We start from the raw sequence: 22,207 nt of genomic DNA, 5'->3' as shown, positions 1-22,207 counted from the left end.
TGAATAATTGTTGAATAAGTGAATTAAGTAATGACTCCAATCTTTGCTTCCAATCTTATCTTCCACTATGTCCCAGCATGAGACCTCTACTCATGGTTTCCTAAATACTAACTTATTCATTCCTACCTGCAAGCCTTTGCTCACAAGACTTTCCCACATGCTGTGTTCACTCCTTCCTTTATGCAAATTTGTCCTTTTCTTTCTTTCTTTTTTTTTTTTTTTTTTTTTTTTGAGACAGGGTTTCTCTCCCACCGCCCAGGCTGGAGTACAGTGGTACACTCTCAGCTCACCACAACCTCCGCCTCCTGGTCTCAAGCAATCCTCCTGACTCTGCTTCGTGAGTAGCTGGGACTACAGGCACAAGCCATCACACCTAGCTAATTTTTGTATTTTTAGTAGAGACGGGGTTTCACCATGTTGGCCAGGCTGGTCTCGAACTCCTGAGCTCAAGTGATCTGCCTGCCTCAGCCTCCCAAAGTGCTGGGATTACAGGCATGAGCCTCCATGCCCGGCCTGTCTCACTTTTCAAGATGTGATGGTTTTGAACTATGTCAACTTGGTTAAGCTGCAACCACATTTTCCAGGATCTCTTTTCCTGTATGATTCCAGGTTTAAGTTGACCAAAAGAGAAATTTGCAAGAGTTCTGGAAAGAACATCCTGATTAGATGTAGTGAGAGACATAAACAAAGGGGCTCTCAGGTTCAAACTGGTCCTCGCATCTCAGCTTCTGAGAGCAGCTCTCCTTCCCTGCTGGCCCTGATGACCACCACCAACTCCCCCGCCCATCACCAGATGCAGAGTCAACAACCTTCTATGGGCTTCTCCATCAGTTCTCTATGGTAGTCCCATCCCAGAACTAGACACCTGTAGCTTCCCAGATTTCCCTTGCAAGCTCCCACTCATTCACCCATGGCAGTGTTTCAGGGGGGTTAAGTAGCAATTTTATATCTGATCTTCCAGCTTTCCTTTCTGGACCTTGTTTCCCCAGATGCTCCCACAATTATATCATATCTAATTGCTATAATCAATTCCTCATTCATAACACTCATAGTGGTTCTGTTTACCTGATATACAAGGCTCAGTTCATGTACTGCTATTGCTTGATGCCTTCTCTGACTATTCTAGAGCAATTTCTCTGTGCTTCTTTGGTACAATGTGTTTGTGGCCCCCCACTGGCATTAGTCATATATTAGGTTGTACTGCATTTACATCAACATAGGCCTTCATGGTTCTAAGTGTATGGTTGGTATTTAGGAACAGTATAATGAATAAATAAAAATTTACACAGCCTATGTGTCACCATTCTCCCCTCACACTTATAGCAAACATTATGTATTGATCCCACCTCTTATTCCCATGACACTTGAGCTAAGCCTTATAATCCTTTTCGATGCAGTGCTATAGATAGGCAGTTGGAACTGGCATGGATGAGGAAACCAGTTTTCCACATAGTTTCCATAAGTCTGAGTATGAATTATACTTTTTAGGCAAATAGCATCAAAGGTCATGGTGCATGTACAGATTAAAGCTCAGATGCTACTTCCCTTCCCTACTTCCCACCCTACTGCCCCTATTTTTCACATAGTAGATCCCCAGTAAGTATTTGTTGAATGAGAGAATGTTAGTATTACCTTCACAAATGAGCTGTGTGATCTCTACAAACCAAAGTGACTCAACGAAGTTCCCACCTTTCCTTTTTTTTTTTTGTCTTGCTCTGTCGCCCAAGCCAGAGTGCGGTGGCCTGATTTTGGCTTACTGCAACCTCTGCCTCCCAGGTTCAAGCGAGTCTACTGCCTCCGCCTCCCAAGTAGCTAGGACTACAGGCGCTAGCCACCACGCCCGGCTAATTTTTGTATTTTTAGTAGAGACAGGGTTTCACCATGTTGGCCAGACTAGCCTCAAACTCTTGACCTCAGGTCACCCGCCCGCCTCAGCATCCCAAAGTGCTGGGATTACAGGCATGAGCCACTGCACCCAGCCCCAGTCCCACCTTTTAAAATAATGAATAAGCAAAAGGCCAGTTAGAGTGAGCCTCTGGCATTTTAAGAAGCCCATTCCAGCCATAACAGTCCTTTCTGAGCTAAAGGCAAAGTACAAACACATCCAGGCCCCAATTAACAGTAACAACCAAAATGTGACATGTTGTCAGGTACTTGGAAAGAGGGAAAACTTTTCTAGCTTTTGTCCTTCTGGTGTTATTGGCCCACTTCTTGGCAGTGATATAGAAGGAAGACTGTGGAGAAGAAAAAAAGTTTGGAAGGAAAGTTTGGGTTCAAAGGAATCGGTAGAATTAGGTAGAAAATACAGGGTCTAGAGAAGGATATTTTTTGTTCATTTCTGAAAAGGGAACCCAAATAAACACATGATTGATTTGACATTTGGAAATACTATTTTTGGTTTTCTCTCTTTTCCTTAATTTTGCCCCATCAACCAAGGCCCATATCTCTAAGAATTCTGTCAGGTACTTCCCATTCCTGTGTTCATTCTCTTATTTCCTATTCCTGTGAACAAAATCAGATTATGACTCTGATAATCCTGGAAATTGACCATTGAAAGCATGGATGGCAGAAAAGTAAAGAAAAAAATCTGTGTGTTTATTCCAATGGGTAGAAAGTAAATTTAAAAGGTTACTCTGTTGGGTAGATGATGTCCAAAGTAAACCATTCTCCCTTGCAATCCTTAAAATTACTCACATACAACCTCCATGCTAAAAAGAAATATAAAAGCAATACTGTTCTTTCCTGTTCTCATTCTCACTTGAAAATTGTGTGTCTGGTTTCTGTTGGTTTCTCATTGGGAGAGAAATTTTAAGAACACCTCAATTCAATTGCTGTGTATTTACACGCCAAAGTCTGGGGTATGCACAAGCTAACAAGAGCTATGCTAGGGTGGGGTGTGGTGGTTCACACCTGTAATCCCAGCACTTTCAGAGGCTGAGGTGGGAGCATTGCTTGAGCCCAGGAGTTTGAGACTAGCCTGGGGAACACAGTGAGATCCTGTCTCTACAAAAAATTTAAAAATTAGCCAGATGTGGTGGCACATGCCTACTGGTTCCAAGTACTCGCTTGAGCTCGGGAGATCAAGGCTGCAGTGAGCCGTGATCATGCCACTGCACTCTATCCTGAAAGACAGTGCGAGACTCTGTCTCAAAAAGAAAGAACTATGCTACATTCATTTTCTGCTTCTCCATCAGTGAAAAGAGCACTAAGGCCTGGTTAACTGTTAAACATGAGATATTTTTATTTCCTTTCCACATTTTTGGAAACACTATCGTAAGACAGATCCACTTCCGACAGTTTCTCCATTCGAATGAAAGCAGCGTTAAGGCCAGATATTATTTTTGTGTTTGCAACCCCAGGGACTAAAGCAAGGCCTGACACAGAGTAGGTGATGAGTAAATGTTTGTTGAATAAATGAATGAGTTTTACTCTTTTAGTATGGCAGGCAGAATAAAAGCCCTCTCCAGGGGCGTCCACATCCTAGTGCCCAGAGCATCTGAATATCTTTTTTTTTTTTAAAGTATCTTATCTTACATGTCAAAATAGACTTTGCAGATGTGATTAAGAATTTTGAGATGAGGAAATTACCCTGGATTATCTGGGTGGGCCCAAGGTAATCACAAGGATTCTTATAAATGAAAGAGAGAGGTAGGAGTGTCAGAATCAGTGAAAGAGATGTGACAATGGAAGCAGAGGTCAGAGTGGTATGTGGCCATGAACCAAGGAATGTGAGTGGCCCATAGAAGCTGGAAAAGACCAGGAAACCAATTCTACCCTAGTGCTTCCAGCAGGGCACAGCCCTGCAGGCACTTTCATGCTCAGTGACACCCAATCTAGACTTCTGACCTCCAGACCTATAAGATAATAAATTTGTATTGTTTGAAGCTAGGAAAGTTTGTGGACAGCAATAGGAAATGAGTACAATTAGCACTAACATTAAGAGGCCATATAATAAGTCATTTATAATGGACAATAACCAAAATGAGAGCCAGCATTTATTGAGCACTTAGGGAGAAGTGCAGTACAAGATGCTTTACAGACATGCCTCATTCTAATTGTCTAAACGAGACCATAAGACAGGTATTGGCCAGGTGTGGTGGCTTACACCTGTAATCCTAGCACTTTGGGAGGCTAAGGCAGGCAGATTGCTTGAGCTCAGGAGTTTGAGACCAGCCTAAACAATAAGGCAAAACTCCAGCTCTACTAAAAATACAAAAATTAGCAGGGTGTGGTGGCCCATGCCTGTAGTCCCAGCTACTTGGGAGGCTGAGGTGGGAGGATGACTTGAGACCAGGAGGTGGTGGTTACAGTGAGCTGACATCATACCACTGCACTCCAGCCTGGGTGACAGAGCCAGACTCTGTCTCAGAAAAAAAAGAAAAAAAAAAAAAGGTTTTATTATTACTCTTAATTTACAGCTAAGGAAACCATGGTTTAGTAAAGCTAAGTTACTCAATCAAGATCACAGATAGCAAGTGGCAAAACAAGGATCTGAACTCAGGCAATATAACTCCATGTCATACTATCTCCCATGTTAGTGCTGAGAGGTGTGAAAAATGGTCTTGAACTATAAGTCGGTCCTGGCCCTCAAGGAACAAATAGAATGGAAAAGACCACCCTAACATAAACGTCAGATTATAGAGAGTATAACACAGATCCTAAATGATCTATGACCTACATTTAATCAGGAAAATGGGAGAAGAAACCTGGAATCCTCAGGACTGGATGGAGCTGGACTTGAAAGGGTGTTTGGGTATGGACAGGTACAGTGGAGGTCCCTTATAGACTGGGGAAAGGAATGAGTGAAGGAATATAAGGAATATTTGGTGCAAATAAACATGAAAATGGAGAAAGAAAATAATCCACAAAGCCTACCAGGGGAAAAAGTCTGATAAAGAAAAACAAGAAGGCCGGGTGCAGTGGCTCACGCCTATAATCCCAGCACTTTAGGGTGGCTCACACCTGTAATCCCTGCACTTTGGGAAGCTGAGGTGGGTGGATCACTTGAGGTCAGGAGTTAGAGACCAGCCTGGCCAACATGGCAAGACCTCGTCTCTACTAAAAATACAAAAAATTAGCCAGGCATGGTGGCGTGCACTTGTAATCCTAGCTACTCAGGAGGCTGAGGTTGGAGAATCACCTGAACCTGGGAGGCGGAGGTTGCAGCAAGCCGAGACTGCGCCACTGCACTCCAGCCTGGGGAACAGAGGGAGACTCCATCTTGAAAAAGAAAGAAAGAAAAAAAAGAGAAAGAAAGAAGGAAGGGAGGGAGGGAGGGAGGGAGGGAGGGAGAGAGAGAGAGAGAAAGGGAGGGAGGGAGGGAGGGAGGGAGGGAGGGAGGGAGGGAGGGAAGGAAGGAAGGAAGGAAGGAAGGAAGGAAGGAAGGAAGGAAGGAAGGAAGGAAGGAAGGAAGGAAGGAAGGAAGGGAGAAAACAAAAAGATAAAATAGTTAATTATTTTTATGGGAATGGTAACATTTATGGAGCACCTATTCCACCTAAAGGGCATATTCACATTTGTTATTTAATTTAATGCTCACAAACCCCAACTAAATGAGTATTATTAAGCTTCATTTTTACAAAAGAGGAAATTAAACATCCAGAGAGATTAAGTAATTGCTGCCAGGCACAAAACCAGTCAGTTTGATTCTAAAATTCATGTTCTGTCCTTTGTTTCTTTTTGTCCTCATAATAATTTCAGCCCTTCTCTGAGCATGTTTCCATTAAAGTAGGAATGACAGGCAGAACTGTCTGAAAGAAAAAAAAATTAGAAAGAGTTGCTTCAGAAGGTGGCAAGTTAAAAGCAGTCAAGCCGAGGCTTAGTTTCAGTCAACCAGTTAGCCGTTCAATGAGCATTTACTGACAATCCCTGTGGAATAGAGAAATCACAGCAAAAGGATACCTTCTCTAATCCACCTGGAATAGAGAAATCACAGCAAAAGGATACCTCAAGGCACCAACTGTTTAGTGAGGGAGACAAATGAGTACAAAGACCTCCACACCAGCTTCAGAATAGTGTTTACTGCTAGGGAGGGAAGGTGGAGAAAGGATTGGGAGGAGTGAAGCTTTACTTATGTCTATAAGCTTATATTTTTTCAGAGAAAGAAGAGAAATCTGAAACAAATATGGCAAATTACTAACATATATTTAATCTCAGTGCTGAGTAGACAGGTGTCTGTTACAATATGCCTCTTCATTTCAGCTTTGCTTTTGGGGTCGGGTATGGTGGCTCACGTCTGTAATCCCAGCACTTTGGGAGGCTGAGGCAGGTGGATCACCTGAGGGCAGGAGTTTGAGACCTGCCTGGCCAACATAGTGAAACCCCATATCTACTAAAAATACAAAAATTAGCTAACTGGGCGTGGTGGTGCTAGCTACTTGAGAGGTTGAGGCGGGAAAATCACTTGATCCAAGGAGGCAGAGGCTGCAGTGAACTGAGACTGCACCACTGAACTCCAGCCTGGGCGACAAAGCAAGACACCGTCTCAAAATAAATAAATAAATAAATAAATAAATAAATAAATAAATGTTGTTATTGCTTTTAAAAGAGATTATCATAATATCTAACCAGTGCCATAGGCCGGGCGCGGTGGCTCAAGCCTGTAATCCCAGCACTTTGGGAGGCCGAGACGGGCGGATCACGAGGTCAGGAGATCGAGACCATCCTGGCTAACACGGTGAAACCCCGTCTCTACTAAAAAATACAAAAAACTAGCTGGGCGAGGTGGCGGGCGCCTGTAGTCCCAGCTACTCGGGAGGTTGAGGCAGGAGAATGACGTAAACCCGGGAGGCGGAGCTTGCAGTGAGCTGAGATCCGGCCACTGCACTCCAGCCTGGGCGACAGAGCGAAACTCCGTCTCAAAAAAAAAAAAAAATCTAACCAGTGCCATGCTAGAGGGAAGCACAGGATACTAACAAAGGACTGGAGGGGCAGCTAACCCAACTTAAAGAGGAATTGGACACAGCCATAAAAAGGAATGAAATCATGTCCTTTGTGCAACATAGAAGCAGCTGGAGGCCATTATCCTAAGTGCATTAACACAGGAACAGAAAATCAAATACCACATGTTCTCACTTATGAGTGGGAGCTAAACTTTAGGTACTCGTGGACATAAAGACAGCAAGAATGGACACTGGGAACTGCTAGAGTGGAGAGGGAGAGGAGGGCAAAGGTGGAAAAACTACCTATTGAGTGCTATGCTCACTTCCTGGATGATGGATCAATTGTACCCAAACCTCAGTATCATGCAATATACTCGTGTAACAAACCTGCACATGTACCCCTGAATCAAAAATAAAAGTTGAAATTATAAAGTTTTTTAAAAAAAGGAACTAGGAAAAGCAAGGAAACAGATTCTCCCCTACAGCCTCCAGAAGGACAGAGCCCTGCTGTTACTTTTGTTTTAGCCCACTGAGGCCAGATTTGGAGTTCTAACCTCTGACCACATCTTCAAGAACCTGAAGGAAATCCTTACAAGGAGGTGAGCAGAGCAGTTTCAGAACAAGCAGCAGCAGTAAGCAAAATTTTTAGGCTAAAAGAGACCAAGGCACATTCCAGTCATCTCAAGGGTCAGCAGACCAAGTACTCACTGTGAGGGGACAGGGCAGGGTGGCTGGGACTCAATCAGGATAAACCTTTTAAGCCAGAAAAAGGAATCTAGATTTTATCTTAAATGACATAGGTAGCTTCTTGAAGGTTTTAAGCAGGAGATAGAGATGATCACTTTCTTTTCAGAACCATCAGTCTGGTATGGTAGGAGTAGGAAGGGTGACAGAGAGGAAGGTGGAGCTCTGGCCAGGTAACCAAGGCAGGAGTTTATCAGAGGATCCTAGATGAGAGATATTCAGGAGCCTGAAATACAGGGTTGCAATGAGGATGATGTAATGATTTCAGAATATTTATGAGGTGGAATTAAGTTTGGTGATCCATCCAAGGTAGGGAGAAAATGGCATCAAAGATAACTTCTGGGCTTCTTTCTTGGTGGACGTGCTGCCATTTCCCCTGTCATAATTATTAAGGGGGAAATAAGTTTACAAACGAGGATGAGTTTTCAACAGATGTTGCTGGGACAACTGGATATCCACATAGAAAAAGTGAATTTACATGTAGACCTTTCACAAAAATTAACTCAAAATGAATCACAGACCTAAATGTGAGACACGAAGCTATAAAACTCCTAGAAGAAAACATAGAAGAAAATCTAGATGTTCTTGGGTTTGGTGATGACTTTTTAGATACAACACCAAAGGCACCACTCATGAAAGAGATAATTCATAAGCTGGACATCATTAAAATTCAAAATTTCTGCTCTGCAAAGGTTACTGCCAAGAGAATAAAAAGACAAACCACAGCCTGGGGGGAAATACTTGCAAAAGACATATTTGGTAAAGAACTATTATACAAAACATACAAAAAAACCTTTAAAACTCAACAATAAGAAAATAGGGGCCAGGCGCTGTGGCTCACGCCTGTAATCCCAGCACTTTGGGAGGCCGAGGTGGGTGGATTACGAGGTCAGGAGTTCAAGACCAGCCTGGCCAAGATGGTGAAACCCCATCTCTACTAAAAATACAAAAATTAGCTGGGCATGGGGGCAGGTACCTGCAATCATAGCTATTCAGGAGGCTGAGGCCGAGAATTGCTTGAACTTGGGAGGCAGAGGTTGCAGTGAGCTGAGATTGTACCACTGCACTCCAGCCTGGGTGACAGAACGAGACTCCGTCTCAAAAAAAAAAAAAAAAGAAGAAGAAGAAAAAAAAGAGAGAAAAAGTTAGCTAGGCACAGTGGCTCATGCCTGTAGTCCTAGCTATTTGGGAGTCTGAAGTAGGAGGACTGCTTGGATTGCTTGAGCCCAGGTGTTGGAGTTTACAGTGAACTCTGATCATGCCACTACACTCCAGCCTGGACAACAGAGTGAAACCCTACCTTTAAAAAATATACAAATCAGAAAACATGAATAAAAAATGGACCAAAGTCTATTAAAAATAATAGACACCTTACCAAAGAAGTCTACAGATGACATACAGGCATACGAAAAGACGCCCTACATCATATGTCATCAGCGAAATGCAAATTAAAACGACCATGAGATACCGTTACATGCCTATTAGAATAGCCAAAATCCAGCACACTGACACCACCAAATTCTGGAGAGGATGTGTAGCAACAGGAACTCTCATTCATTGCTCATGGGAATGCAAAATGTTAACAGATATTCTGAAAGACAGATTGGCAGTCTCTTATAAAACTAAACTTGTTCTCATCATGTGATTCAGCAATCACACTCCTTGGTATTTACTCAAAGGAACTGAAAATTTATGTCCACACAAAAACCTGCACATAGACGTCTATAGCAGCTTTATTCATAATTGCCAAAACTTGGAAGCAACCAAGATGTCCTTCAGTAGGTGAATGGAAAATAAAACTGTGGTACGTGCGGTCAATGGAATATGATTCAGTGATAAAAAGAACTGAGTTGTCAAGCCATGAAAAGACACAAAAGAAACATAAATGCATATTACTAAGTGAAAGGAGCCAGTCTGAAAAGCCTACATACTATATGATTCCTACATACGACATTCTTGAAAAGGCAAAACTATGGAGATAGTAAAAAAATCAGTGGTTGCCAGGAGTGGGGGTGGGGAGGGATGAATAAGCAGAGCACAGATGATGTTAAGGGCAGTGAAACTATTTCTATATGACACTATAATAGTTGCTCCATGTCATTATACATTTGTCCAAAACCACAGAATATACACCAAGAGTGAACCCTAATGTAAACTATGGACTCTGGGTGACAATGATGTGTCGACATACGCTTATCAATTGTAATAAATATAGCACTGTAGTAGGGATCTTGATAGTGGTGGGAGGGGGGTATGCATGTGTGGAGATAGTGGAAAATCTTTGTACTTTCTACTAAATTTTGCTGTGAACCTAAAACTGCTCTAAATAATAAAGTCTATTATTTAAGAAAAAAAAAAAAACAGATGAGAACAATTTTGAAAATGTTACATATAGGTCCTGAGGAAATAGAAACAGACGTGTTAACGAGTAGTTTGGTATGACTACGTCATTCCCGATGGACAGATAACAGCCTGAGAGAGATGAAGTATCTTGTCCAAGGTCACACAGCACACTAACAGGCAGAGGGTAGAATCTGATCTAAGAAAGTTTGACTCCGCTGTCCACATAAGTGACCATATGTGAAAGGAGGTTTTGAGGCCTATATTTGTTTCCCATTGTTGCTGCTCCAGACTACCAGATATTTGGTGCCTTAAAACAACACAAATTTATTATCTTATAGTTCTGGAGGTATAGAATTTCAAAAGGAGTCTCACTGAGCTCAGGAGAAAGCGTTACAAGCCTTCTTGAGGCTCTATGGGAGAATCTGTTTCCTTGCCTTTCTGAGCTTCCTTCTAGAGGCCAGCTGCATTCCTTGGCTCATGGCCTCCTCCCACCTTCAAAGCAGTAATCACATTACTGTGACCTCTGTGTCTACTGTTACATTTCTTCTTCTGACCAAGGTACATCATAATTAAACTTCTGAAAACCAAAGGAAAAAAAAATTTAAAAGCCAGAGAGAAATGACGCACTGCCTATAGAGGAACACCAATTAGTAAGAGGATGGATTTTTCATCTGAAATCGTAAAGGCCAGGAAGAAATGACACAACACTTTTCAAGTGCTGAAAGAAAAGAACTTTCAGTTATGCATCTTATATCTGGTGACATTATCCTTCAGAAATGGAAGGGGAATAAAGTCATTCACACATGAAGGAAAACTAAGAAAATTAGTTGCCATTAAACTCACCCTTCAAGAATAGCTAAAGTAAACTCTCCAAACAGAAAGAAAATAACAGAATAAGGCTGGGAACTTTGGAAATTAAAAGAACAAGAACAGAATGGATAAATATTGGGTAAATATAGCAGACTAACTTCCCTTCATAAGTTTCTTACATCATATTTGGTAGGTGAAGCAAAATTTTTTTATTTGAGGTTGAGTCTTACTCACTCTGTCTCCCAGGCTGGAATACAATGTAGCATGATCTCGGCTCACTGCAACCTCCGCCTCCTGGATTCAAGTGATTCTCTTAGCCCCTGGAGTAGCTGGGATTACAGGTGTGAGCCACAGAAACCCAGACAAAAAAATTTTTTAAATAGCCTACAGGTGCTACTAAGTGAGGCAAAATTTGTAACACTATCTGATATGGTGGTGCTCAATATATGTAGAGGAAATACTTGAGACAATTGTATTTTAGAAATGGGAAGCACAAAGGGACCTAAATGGAAGTAAGCTTTCGATACTTAAAGAGGTAAAGTGTTGACCCCAGTAGAGGGTGATAAATTACATATTTATATTGCAATGGTTAGAGAGATCACTAAAAAAAATTATGTAGGGCAATACGCTCAAAAGCATTATAAATAGAGGAAAATTAATTTTTTTAAGTTCAAGTAATGCCCAGAAGGCAAAAAGGAAAAACAGAAGAATGAAAAACAGAGGGAGGAAACAGTAAAGAAGTAATAAAATGGCAAACTTAAGCCTCAATATATCAATAATTAATTTAAATGCAAGTGGCCTAAATACACTAATTAAAAGACAGAGATTAGCAGAATAGGGGAAAAACGATCCAACAATATAACTGCCTATAAGAAACTCACTTTGAACATAACAACTGTATTAGTTTCCTATTGGTAATGCAACTGTATTAGTTTCCTATTGGTAATGGTAAACTTATGGTAATTTGTTATCATTACCATAAACTAGTGGCTTAAAATAACGTATTTATTATCTCACAGCTCTGGCAACAGAAGACTGGATAAATATTTTTGGTTCATTCATACAATGGAATACTCTACCATAATAATGAGTGAAAGAAGCCAAACATATGAAGTTCTAAAACAGGCAAAACAAATCTATGGTGATAGACTCATAAAAGTGATATCCATGAGGGGTGGTTGCTGACTAGGAAGGAATACAAAAGAATTTTCTGGAGTGCTAGAAAGGTTATCTTGAACTGGATGGGGGTTAAATGGGTGTGTACACAGGCAGAAATTTATCAAGCTTTATACTTAAGATTTGGGCATTATATACATACCTCAATAGAATATTTTATTTATTTATTTATTTATTTAGAGATGGAGTTTCGCTCTTGTTGCCCAGTCTGGAGTGCACTGACGCAATCTCGACTCACTGCAACCTCCAAGTCCTGGGTTCAAAAGCGATTCTCCTGCCTCAGTCTCCCAAGTATCTGAGATTACAGGCATGTGCCACCACATCTGGCTAATTATTTATAGCAGAGACAGGGGTTTCACCATGTTGGTCAGGCTGGTCTAGAACTCCTGACGTCAGGTGATCCACACACCTCAACCTCCCAAAGTACTGGGATTACAGGCATGAACCATTGCACCCAGAATATTCTTTTTAAAATGAAGCCATTAGGCTTTTCTAAGATTGTCTTTCCTTTTTGATGACAAACTCCAGTGGGGAAATTATTAAAACATGAGACAGATATATGGCCAGTTGTCCACCCAGAGAGGGCATAAAAGGGAGGTGATATAGTATAGTGATTAGGAGGATGGGCTTAGGAGTCACAAACCTGGTTTTAAGTGTCATTTGCTGGCTGTGTAATCTTACTCAAGATATTTGATCTCTCTAACCTTCAGTTTAATTATGTATATAATATGGATATATACATGGCTGTACTGACCTTGTAGGAGCATTGGAAGTACATAAGATAAAAAATACAAAAATCTTAAAAACCATCAGTTATTACATACTGTGTGCCACACACTGTGGAATATATTACTTAACCCTATGACAACTGCATGAGAAGGATACTAACATGTCCATTTTAAGAATGAAGAAACTAAGGTCCAAAGAGTTTGGTCTTAAGAAGTGGCAGGTGTGTCTGATCCTAAAGTCCATGAATTTAAGCAATTTTTTTTTTTTTTTTTTTTTTTTTTTGAGACGGAGTCTCGCTCTGTCGCCCAGGCTGGAGTGCAGTAGCGCGATCTCGGCTCACTGCAACCTCCGCCTCCCGGGTTCACGCCATTCTCCTGCCTCAGCCTCCCCAGTAGCTGGGACTACAGGCGCCCGCCACCATGCCCTGCTAATTTTTGGTATTTTTAGTAGAGATGGAGTTTCACTGTGTTAGTCAGGATGGTCTCCATCTCCTGACCTCGTGATCCACCCGCCTCGGCTTCCCAAAGTGCTGGGATTAGAGCCAAGAGCCACCACGCCCAGCCTTCAAAACACTTATTAAAAACAATTTTTGTTATGTCTTGAACCATTTCACTCCAATAGTTTGCCTCAGTGACAAATCACACAGAGGAGTCACGCCATTCTCCTTAATGTTTCTCATATTGCAGTAATAGGTGAATTACATAATCTATTCAGAATTAGTTGAATTTTGAAGTTTTTCTAAAAATCAAAGATAGGATCTTGAGCCTTCATAATCATAGCATCTTAAATACAAAATTACCTCACATGATAAAAAGTTCCAAACACCACACTTTAGTCTATTCTGGTAAAACGTTTTTCTTTGGCATATGCAGCCCAAATAGCTCTAACCTTGATCATTTTTCAAGTTGTAATCTCCACATGCTTGGCATATTCTGATAACATTGACAGGTTAAAAGCAACACTGTGTTATATGCATAGTGATTGCGTGCAATTAACCATAATTTAGGCTGAAAGTAGGCTGACCAGCTGCCTCACAGCAACATTTTAAAACTTATTAAATATCTCCAGTGAACTTTAGATGAAAAAGCAACAAAAACAAAATCTGTAACATTTCCGCTTTTTCTTACATAGAATCTTAAAGGAGTGAAGGTGCCAATAAGACTAATTCTTGATTTAAAAAAAGACATTTTTGGCCCATATTACATCCAGTAACTGCAGATATGGATAAAGATAATGGAGATATGAAAAACAGGTAAACAATGTCCAAACGAAGTGTCTTACCCTCCTTTTGTCAAAGAGATTTTTGAGCCCACTGGCATTTTATTTTAGAAACAACCATGCTATATAGCCCAGCGTGCAGAGCCTCTTGCAAGTTCCAGACACACCTCACCAGTACTTGAGGCCATTATCCCATTCTTTTAAAATGTGTTCAATACACAATTAGTATCTGCCATTTAATCGTTCAACATTACCTGACATGTGTCACTTCCTCTATTTATATGAGGGATTAAGAATGGTTGCGTGCTCAGTCACAAAATAAGTGACGAGAAACAGAATGCAAACTCAGGACTCAGAAAATGTCTATACTTTTCTTATCATTCCATGCTGCTTGGATGCCAGACCTCTAATATGGCAACCTACCTTTTCCTTTCAAATGTATCTATCAGGTGGGGTGTGGCGGCTCATGCCTGTAATCCCAACACTTTGAGAGGCCAAGGCGGGAGGATTGCTTCAGGCCAGGAGTTCAAGACCAGCCTGGCCAACATGGTGAACTCCCATCTAAGATACAAAAATTAGTGGGGTGTGGTGGCACGTGTCTATAATCCCAGCTACTTGGGAGGCTGAGGCAGGAGAATCGTTTGAACCCGGGAGAATGGAAGTTGCAGTGAGTCAAGATTGTGCCATTGCACTCCAGCCTGGGCAACAAGAGTGAAACTCCATTGGCAAAAAAAAAAAAAAAAAAAAAAAAAAAAAAACCCAAACCACTATTTCTTTTATACTCTTAGCAGTTCCATGAACAAATGCTGGCCATAGACAAAACAGAATCTTTGAAGTAAGGAATATTTCTGGGTACATAGGTACTTCTGGAAATTATACTAATCCTTTAGGCAAAAGTAGTATCATTTGTACATCACTGCTACAAGGTACTAAACGTTTCTATAGGATTGAAAGAATCCTTCCCATTCTGCCTTAAAAGGCTTAGCAGTAATAAAGAATGACTGAGCTAATCCATCTCACAATTTTGGTCACTGATCTAAAACCAGGGTTAACATATAAAACATCGGACACAGAGGGTTTAACATATAATTCATATTCATACATACTACTAACAAATTGTCATAATAGTGCTCAGTGAAAGAAAAAAGTTGACAAAGAATTTAAATGCATTCACATGAGTTTATTAAAAATCTGTTAAAGAATTACATATTAGGCAACAGAATTAGGCAAACTAGAAGTGTTCTTGTCATGTAAATTTAGGAAACTAAAGTGAAAATAAAGTCTAAAGGCTTAATAATGTATTGTGAAGGGACTTTGTTTCCATACTTCCTCAACAACCCTTTAAGAGTATAGCTTATTTGAATAAATACTTTTTAGCATCACCTGCTTTGAAACAGACTTACTGCCTGGCCAAGCTAATGACTGTAGCTATTATGCAAGGATCAAGATTACTTTTCAAAATTTGACTGCAGGTATTTCTTTTTCTTTTTTCTTTCTTTTTTCTTTTTTTTTTTTTTTTGAGACAGAGTCTTGCTCTGTCACGCGGGCTCGGGTGCAGTGGCACAATCTCGGCTCACTGCAACCTCCGCCTCCAGGGTTCAAGTGATTCTTCTGCTTCAGCCTCCCGAGTAGGTATTTCTTATATAGTTGAACTAATCTGACTGTGGAAACATGACTTAGTCAGGGCTTAGATGATACTGAAGTAAACTACAAAGCACTGTCTGCAACCTAAAGGAACTCAGGGACACTAGAAAATGGTATCTACCAACCAGTTTAACTGTGACCAAAAATATCACGGTGAAACAGTAAGTCACAAGAGAATATAAGCTTCTAAAGGGCGGGGATTTTGTTCACTCCTGCATTCCCCCATATAGATCAGGCCTCCCACTTGGTGGACAAGCAAACTTGTTCAAACGTCTCTTTGAACAAATCGAAGAGATGTTCCTGGTGTACATTAGGGGGGCAACCAAATTCATTTCATATATTAATATTTAATAATCTCCCACCAACTTGAGAAGCTACTACTGAATGATTTACATATGATGAAGCTAATTACACTATACTGTCCACTTTTGAGGAAAATGTGACAAAAAAATTATGGTTTTTACTCTTGAGGAGCACCGACACGAGTAATTTTGAAATTGGTATGCCTGTTCCTAAAGAAAAAGTGGGATAGTATTCTGGGATGTAACATTTCATGTATTTCCATCTTCTTAAAACCCCTCTAAACATGGTAAGAAAAACCAGTGCTAACATACAGGTGCTGCTTTTTTCAGACACTGGTACATCACTTAAGGCACCTGTGCTGGCATCTGCCCGCTGCTGCTCACAGATGGAAGACATTAATCATCTGTTTGGTGCTCCCACCTTGTCCATCCAGCTTCAAATATAACTGCAGTGAGCTAGATGAGTCAGCATCTGGTCTTCCAAAAGCTAGTGTAGCACTCCCAAAGCAAAAAAGGAAAGAGTTCACACTTCAGAGGCCTGAATCAATGCCAGAAGTGTATTATGTTGCCTCAAGGTTTCACAGACTCCCTAATGATCTTTAGCTCCCTGGATACCAAGGCAAAGACAGATCTGAAAGCTGCAGAAAAACAGGTGGGTGTCATACACAGGACTGAAGCCCCAGGCAATATAAATGGTATTTGTTCACACCACAGATTAACTGCTTTGAAGGATCAAAATGGGTAAGACAGCTACATTCAACATTTAAGAAGATTTTCTCAATAACAAAGCACTGAAAATGTGAATAAGTTATACTTTTATTTTTCAGAAACAAAATGACAAGTGGCAACTTGCCTTTGTAAAAGATTAAAGAGTATCAGAGTAATAAGCTATCTCTCACAGAGACAGAAGCCTGAGAAACACTATTATACAGCTCTCAAAGGAAGTCCTATTAAATAAATCTCACAATAATATACTTTTAACTAAATCAACAAAACAAAAACCACAAAAAATTATACAGAACTCATAAAATGGTATATGAATGAAAAACAGAAATCTTTAAATCTAGACACTAGAAGTTCTCTATTAAAATCAAGGAGGCTCAAATCCTAAAACAGAAAAAGAAATATGTTAAAACACAGTATTTTTTAATAGTCCAATGAGGTTATTGCAGATGTACATTTTAACATTTCATTTGCTCAATATATTTTTTTCTCACTCTTGGAGCACTTCTGTATAATGCAGAGATTACATGAGTGATAATGCAGATATTGGCCTTCCTAATGGGCCCTTCAGGTTTTAAGTTTCAAATCTGACTCTGGAATCCCACCTAAATGTTTACATAATAGGCTACAAATAATGAGATTCCTCTTAAAATTACATTTGCTTAATTTTTATACACTATGGTTTAGAAACACTATGGTTTAGAAACAATCTACTTTTGAAAGAGACACAATTTACAGTATGAATAATAAAAGTTACATGAAACTACACAATCCTTCTCATAAGACAGGAGAAACAATTTCCAAACCAAAAATGCCGAATACAAAATGATACAGTTGACTGGAGCTGGGGTAGGATGGGAGAAAGAGAACAACCATGTAACAGAATGTATGGAAGACCTAGATTCTAGTTTCACTTTTGCACTAATCAGTTGTGTGTCTTAGTCTCAATTTCCTTAGCTCTCGATTTTTTTTGCTGGTTAAGAAGATGTAGATGGATCTCTAAGCTTTAATTTTAAGGCTCAATGACTTATAGTTTATAAGATTTCGAAAACCTTTTCGACAGTCAGTTGAATAAATTCCTTACATCTTGAGGGTGTGTCACTGTTCAATCCCATGACAATAACTACAAGGCATATCCATAATTTTACTGTTAGAAAAGAAAAAAATCTACCTAAAGGGCAAAAGTATACTTCATATCCTGTTTCTGTTCTACAAGACAGAAAACAAATGTCTATTCTCTTGCTGGCCTCTAGAAGCAGTCTTTGAGACAGAGTTGACTGAAAACCCAGAACTAGGATAATGGTTAAGACATCTACCCTGTCTTTCTCTCTGCCTGTCTGTGTCTATGAAAGCTGCTAGACAGCTGCTAGACAGTTCAAAGTGAACTATTACATAAAAGCTACCCTTCACCTTACATGATATATAGGATTTCTCTATTACAGAGAATAATTATAACAGGAAATGGTTTTCCTGATATTCTACCAAAATCCTGAGTAAAATTTGCATTATTGGAAGATTGTTAGAATAGACTAATGTATGGTAATTGAGATTTTAAAAACCTTGTAGTAGCAGAGTTCTAGAAAACCAGAGTTGAACCAGGAAAAAGGATGGTATCTCTGACTTCAGCAGATTTATCACTTATTTAAAGCTGAGGCCAGCCAGGCACAGTGGCTCAAGCCTATAATCCCAGCACTTTGGGAGGCCGAAGCAGGTGGATCAGCTGAAGAGTTCGAGACTAGCCTGACTAAAATGGCGAAACCCTGTCTCTACTAAAAATACAAGTTACCCGGGCATGGTGGTGTGTGCCTGTAGTCCCAGTTACTGGTGAGGCTGAGGCATGAGAATCGCTTGAACCTGGGAGGCAGATGTTGCAGTGAGCCGAGATCGAGCCCCTGCAATCCAGCCTGGGTGGCAGAGCAAGACTCAGTCTCCAAAAAAAAAAGATAAAGCTGAGGCCAATTAATAATTCTTATGGGCAGAGCCAAACTTCAGGTTAGAAGAAGGACTTACAGGGAATTCAGGCTTTGGACTCTATCAGTATCTATTTTCAGTTTCAGGGAAGGAGAACCAAAGAAGGAAGTTAAAGATTATACTGACCCTTAGAGGGATGGGCAGCAGAAATATCTGCTATATTGAACTATTTACAGCATATACTTTCATCATAACCATCATATAATAAATGCCTTTTTGTTTTGATGTTACTTTTTTGTGAACTTTGTCCTTTAACCACATGCACTGCAAAGAGTCTGAAGTGGGAACCATAGGAGCCATGAGTGTGGACTAAAATGCTTTTCAAAGGATAGAAGATGCTTCAGGCATAGGGGGCCCTGAGAGGTTAATATGGTCTCTTAAAATTTCCTATGGTCCTAAAATTCTCATAATTTTATATGAATAACATACTACTATAAGATATTATATATATATATCACTTACTGTTTCTTTTAAGAAATATTTATGGATATAATTGCGTTTTTCTATATGTTTCATTAGTAATACTCAGTCTTGTAAGTCTGGTTCCATAGTAATCTATGATGTAACTACTTCCATCTGAAGGTCCAACAATCTAAAAGAGACAAAATTTCAAAATTATTCATTTTATAGAAGATATTTCACAACACTTTGAGTCTACTTTTCTCAGTTGTTAATAAAAGTATTTCAGAAGTGACAGAAATCCAGCTCTAACCTAAGCAAAAACAGGTAATTTAGTGGCTCATGTAGCTGAAAGGAATACTGGGATAGCTCAAAGGATCAAAAGAAAAGCTGCAGGCACCAAGGACTGAATTCTGTGCTCCCTGAGGCCCTTGGCTTCCCTGCCTCCTTGCTTAGCTCTGCTTGTCTTCATTCTGCAGAGTGGCACTCTAACTAATTGCGAATAGCTCGGGAGTCACATATTCCCAGCTCAGCAGCTCCTAATAAAGAAAGTAAAATTTTCTTCCCCAATGTTTATATACCAATTCCAGGGAAAGACTTTTACTGATCTGCTTGGTTTTTATGCCTATTGTGGACAAACCTACTATATCCATGGGAATAGATTTAATGACTGGTCAGGCCAGGCCAGGCCGCCTGTGGGAGATGAGGTAGTATCACTGACAGTCCTGCCAGAACCACCTGAAACGGAAAAGGAAGAGCTAGGAAAAACAACACATGTTCACTACAATCATCTTGTCCACTTAATCACATATGTGACAATCTAGTTAACATAATCTCTATAAATTATCCTCTAAGGTAGCAATCTTCAAACTGTAGCCTTAAAGATGGACAAAGATTTAACAAGGTGTATGTGGGCCCAGAGGGGAACTCAATCTTGAGATCTTAATTCCCTAAATATTCTTTGTAAAACAAATCTGCCTGATACCATGCTACAGTGGAAGCATCCTGTCAGTTTCCCTTCCCACTTCTCACTGTGGTCATTTCTCCCACTTGTTAATAGTAAAGCACACCTACCAATCCAGGATACCCCGAGTCTTATGATGTACTATTCCCCTGGGGTGTGAAAGCCTCTGAAGTGCCGGAGGGATTGTAAACTAGTTCAACCATTATGGAAAACAGTATGGCAATTCCTCAAGGATCTAGAACTAGATGTACCATATGACCGGGCCATCCCACTACTGGGTATATACCCAAAGGATTATAAATCATGCTGCTATAATGACACATGCACACGTATGTTTATTGTGGCACTATTCACAATAGCAAAGACTTGGAATCAACCCAAATGTCCATCTGTGACAGACTGTATTAAGAAAATGTGGCACATATACACCATGGAATACTATGCAGCCATAAAAAAGGATGAGTTTGCGTCCTTTGTAGGGACGTGGATGCAGCTGGAAACCATCATTCTTAGCAAACTATCACAAGAACAGAAAACCAAACACCGCATGTTCTCACTCATAGGTGGGAACTGAACAATGAGATCACCTGGACTCAGGAAGGGGAACATCACACACCGGGGCCTATCATGGGGAGGGGTGAGGGGGGAGGGATTGCATTGGGAGTTATACCTGATATAAATGATGAATTGATGGGTGCTGACGAGTTGATGGGTGCAGCACACCAACATGGCACAAGTATACATATGTAACAAACCTGCACGTTATGCACGTGTACCCTAGAACTTAAAGTATAATAAAAAAAAAAAAATTTAAAAAAAAAAAAAAAAAGCCTCTGAAGTGCCAAAGGAATAACTCAAAATATTGGATTTAGGGAACGATCCTTTACTCAAAGGTCCAAAAATACATTCTGCCGTATCTGTTCCAAAGATGCATTTTCAATAACATTTTACATCTTTTTGCTTAAAAATAATCTGCAACATGTTTATGCTGTTTTGATCAACTGTGTATCATTATTATAATGACAATCCAAAAAAAATCTCAGAAAATTTTTAAATATTTTAATTTTAATGAATAAGATGATTAGTAGGAAGATTTCTCTCTTTCATTTTTTTTTTTTTTTTTTGGATACAGGGTCTCAAGTCACCCAGGCTGGAGTGCTGTGGCATGATCTTGACTCACTACAACCTCCCCATCCTAGGCTCTAGCGATCCTCTCACCTCAGCCTCCCAAGTAGCTGGGACTTCAGGTGTGTGCCATCATGCCCAGCTAATTTTGTTTTTGTATTTTTTTGTAGAGACAGGGTTTCACTACATTGAACAGGCTGGTCTCAAACTCCCAGTACTAGGATAATGGTTAAGAACATCAACTGATCTGCCTGCTTTGGCCTCCCAAAGTGCTGGGATTTAGGGCATGAGCCAAGGCGCCCAGCCTAGTAGGAAGCTTTTAAACATAAAAATGTATTATATTAGGATAAAATTCTGTAGAAGAGGAATAAAAATAAAGGAAGAAAAGAAGCAATGTAAAAATTATAATGGTTAGTGAAGAGTTCACGCACATCTTTTTAAAGTAAGTGATATTTAAAATCCTATATTTATATTACGTTGGAGACATTTCTTTTTTTTTTTTTTTTTTTTTTTGAGATGGAGTCTCGCCCTGTCGCTGGGGCTGGAGTGCAGTGGCCGGATCTCAGCTCACTGCAAGCTCCGCCTCCCGGGTTCCCGCCATTCTCCTGCCTCAGCCTCCGGAGTAGCTGGGACTACAGGCACCCGCCACCTCGCCCGGCTAGATTTTTGTATTTTTTAGTAGAGACGGGGTTTCACCGTGTTAGCCAGGATGGTCTCGATCTCCTGACCTCGTGATCCGCCCGTCTCGGCCTCCCAAAGTGCTGGGATTACAGGCTTGAGCCACCGTGCCCGGCCTGTTGGAGACATTTCAAAATTGATGTAACACTTTTATTTAAATATGTAAATATTTGCAGACTAGAAGTTATATCCTTTGCAACTATTTAAACTTATGATAGAAAACTTAAATGTCAATTTAAAAATATATGGAGAGTATGGACTTTGTTTTTAAAATCGAAGGACACTGCTATAAAGGATTCCTCATTTTAAAAATAAATTTGATCTTAAAACTATTCAACAAATATTTAATTCCTATGATATTCCAGGTTCTATGCTAGACATTATACACAGCGAATAAAATACCATCTCTGCCAACAGGGAACTTATTCTAGTGAACTACATGTTAATATTCAAGCAGTACTTACAAAGCACGTATGTGCCACACACCATGTCAGGTGCTG

At 40.1% G+C, this 22,207-nt stretch overlaps 1 protein-coding gene across 1 annotated transcript in view; it reads right to left on the bottom strand.

Moving 5' to 3' along the window:
* Positions 1–16,645: 16,645 nt before the first annotated feature.
* The window catches only part of TM2D1 (TM2 domain containing 1), a 40,277-nt gene continuing 34,715 nt past the window's right edge, over positions 16,646–22,207 (bottom strand). Inside the window, exons 6-7 of the mRNA XM_010370671.1 lie at positions 19,004–19,133; positions 16,646–16,954 (exon numbers count right to left, since the gene is read on the bottom strand). Coding sequence (XP_010368973.1) covers positions 19,023–19,133 — 111 coding nt within the window. The 3' untranslated portion in view covers positions 16,646–16,954; positions 19,004–19,022. The remainder of the gene's footprint in view (positions 16,955–19,003; positions 19,134–22,207) is intronic.

This window comes from Rhinopithecus roxellana, chromosome 12, assembly GCF_007565055.1.
Source record: "Rhinopithecus roxellana isolate Shanxi Qingling chromosome 12, ASM756505v1, whole genome shotgun sequence".
NCBI lineage: Eukaryota > Metazoa > Chordata > Mammalia > Primates > Cercopithecidae > Rhinopithecus > Rhinopithecus roxellana.
Note: the sequence above shows the minus strand (reverse complement) of the source record. Positions and strands in the feature narration are given on the sequence as shown.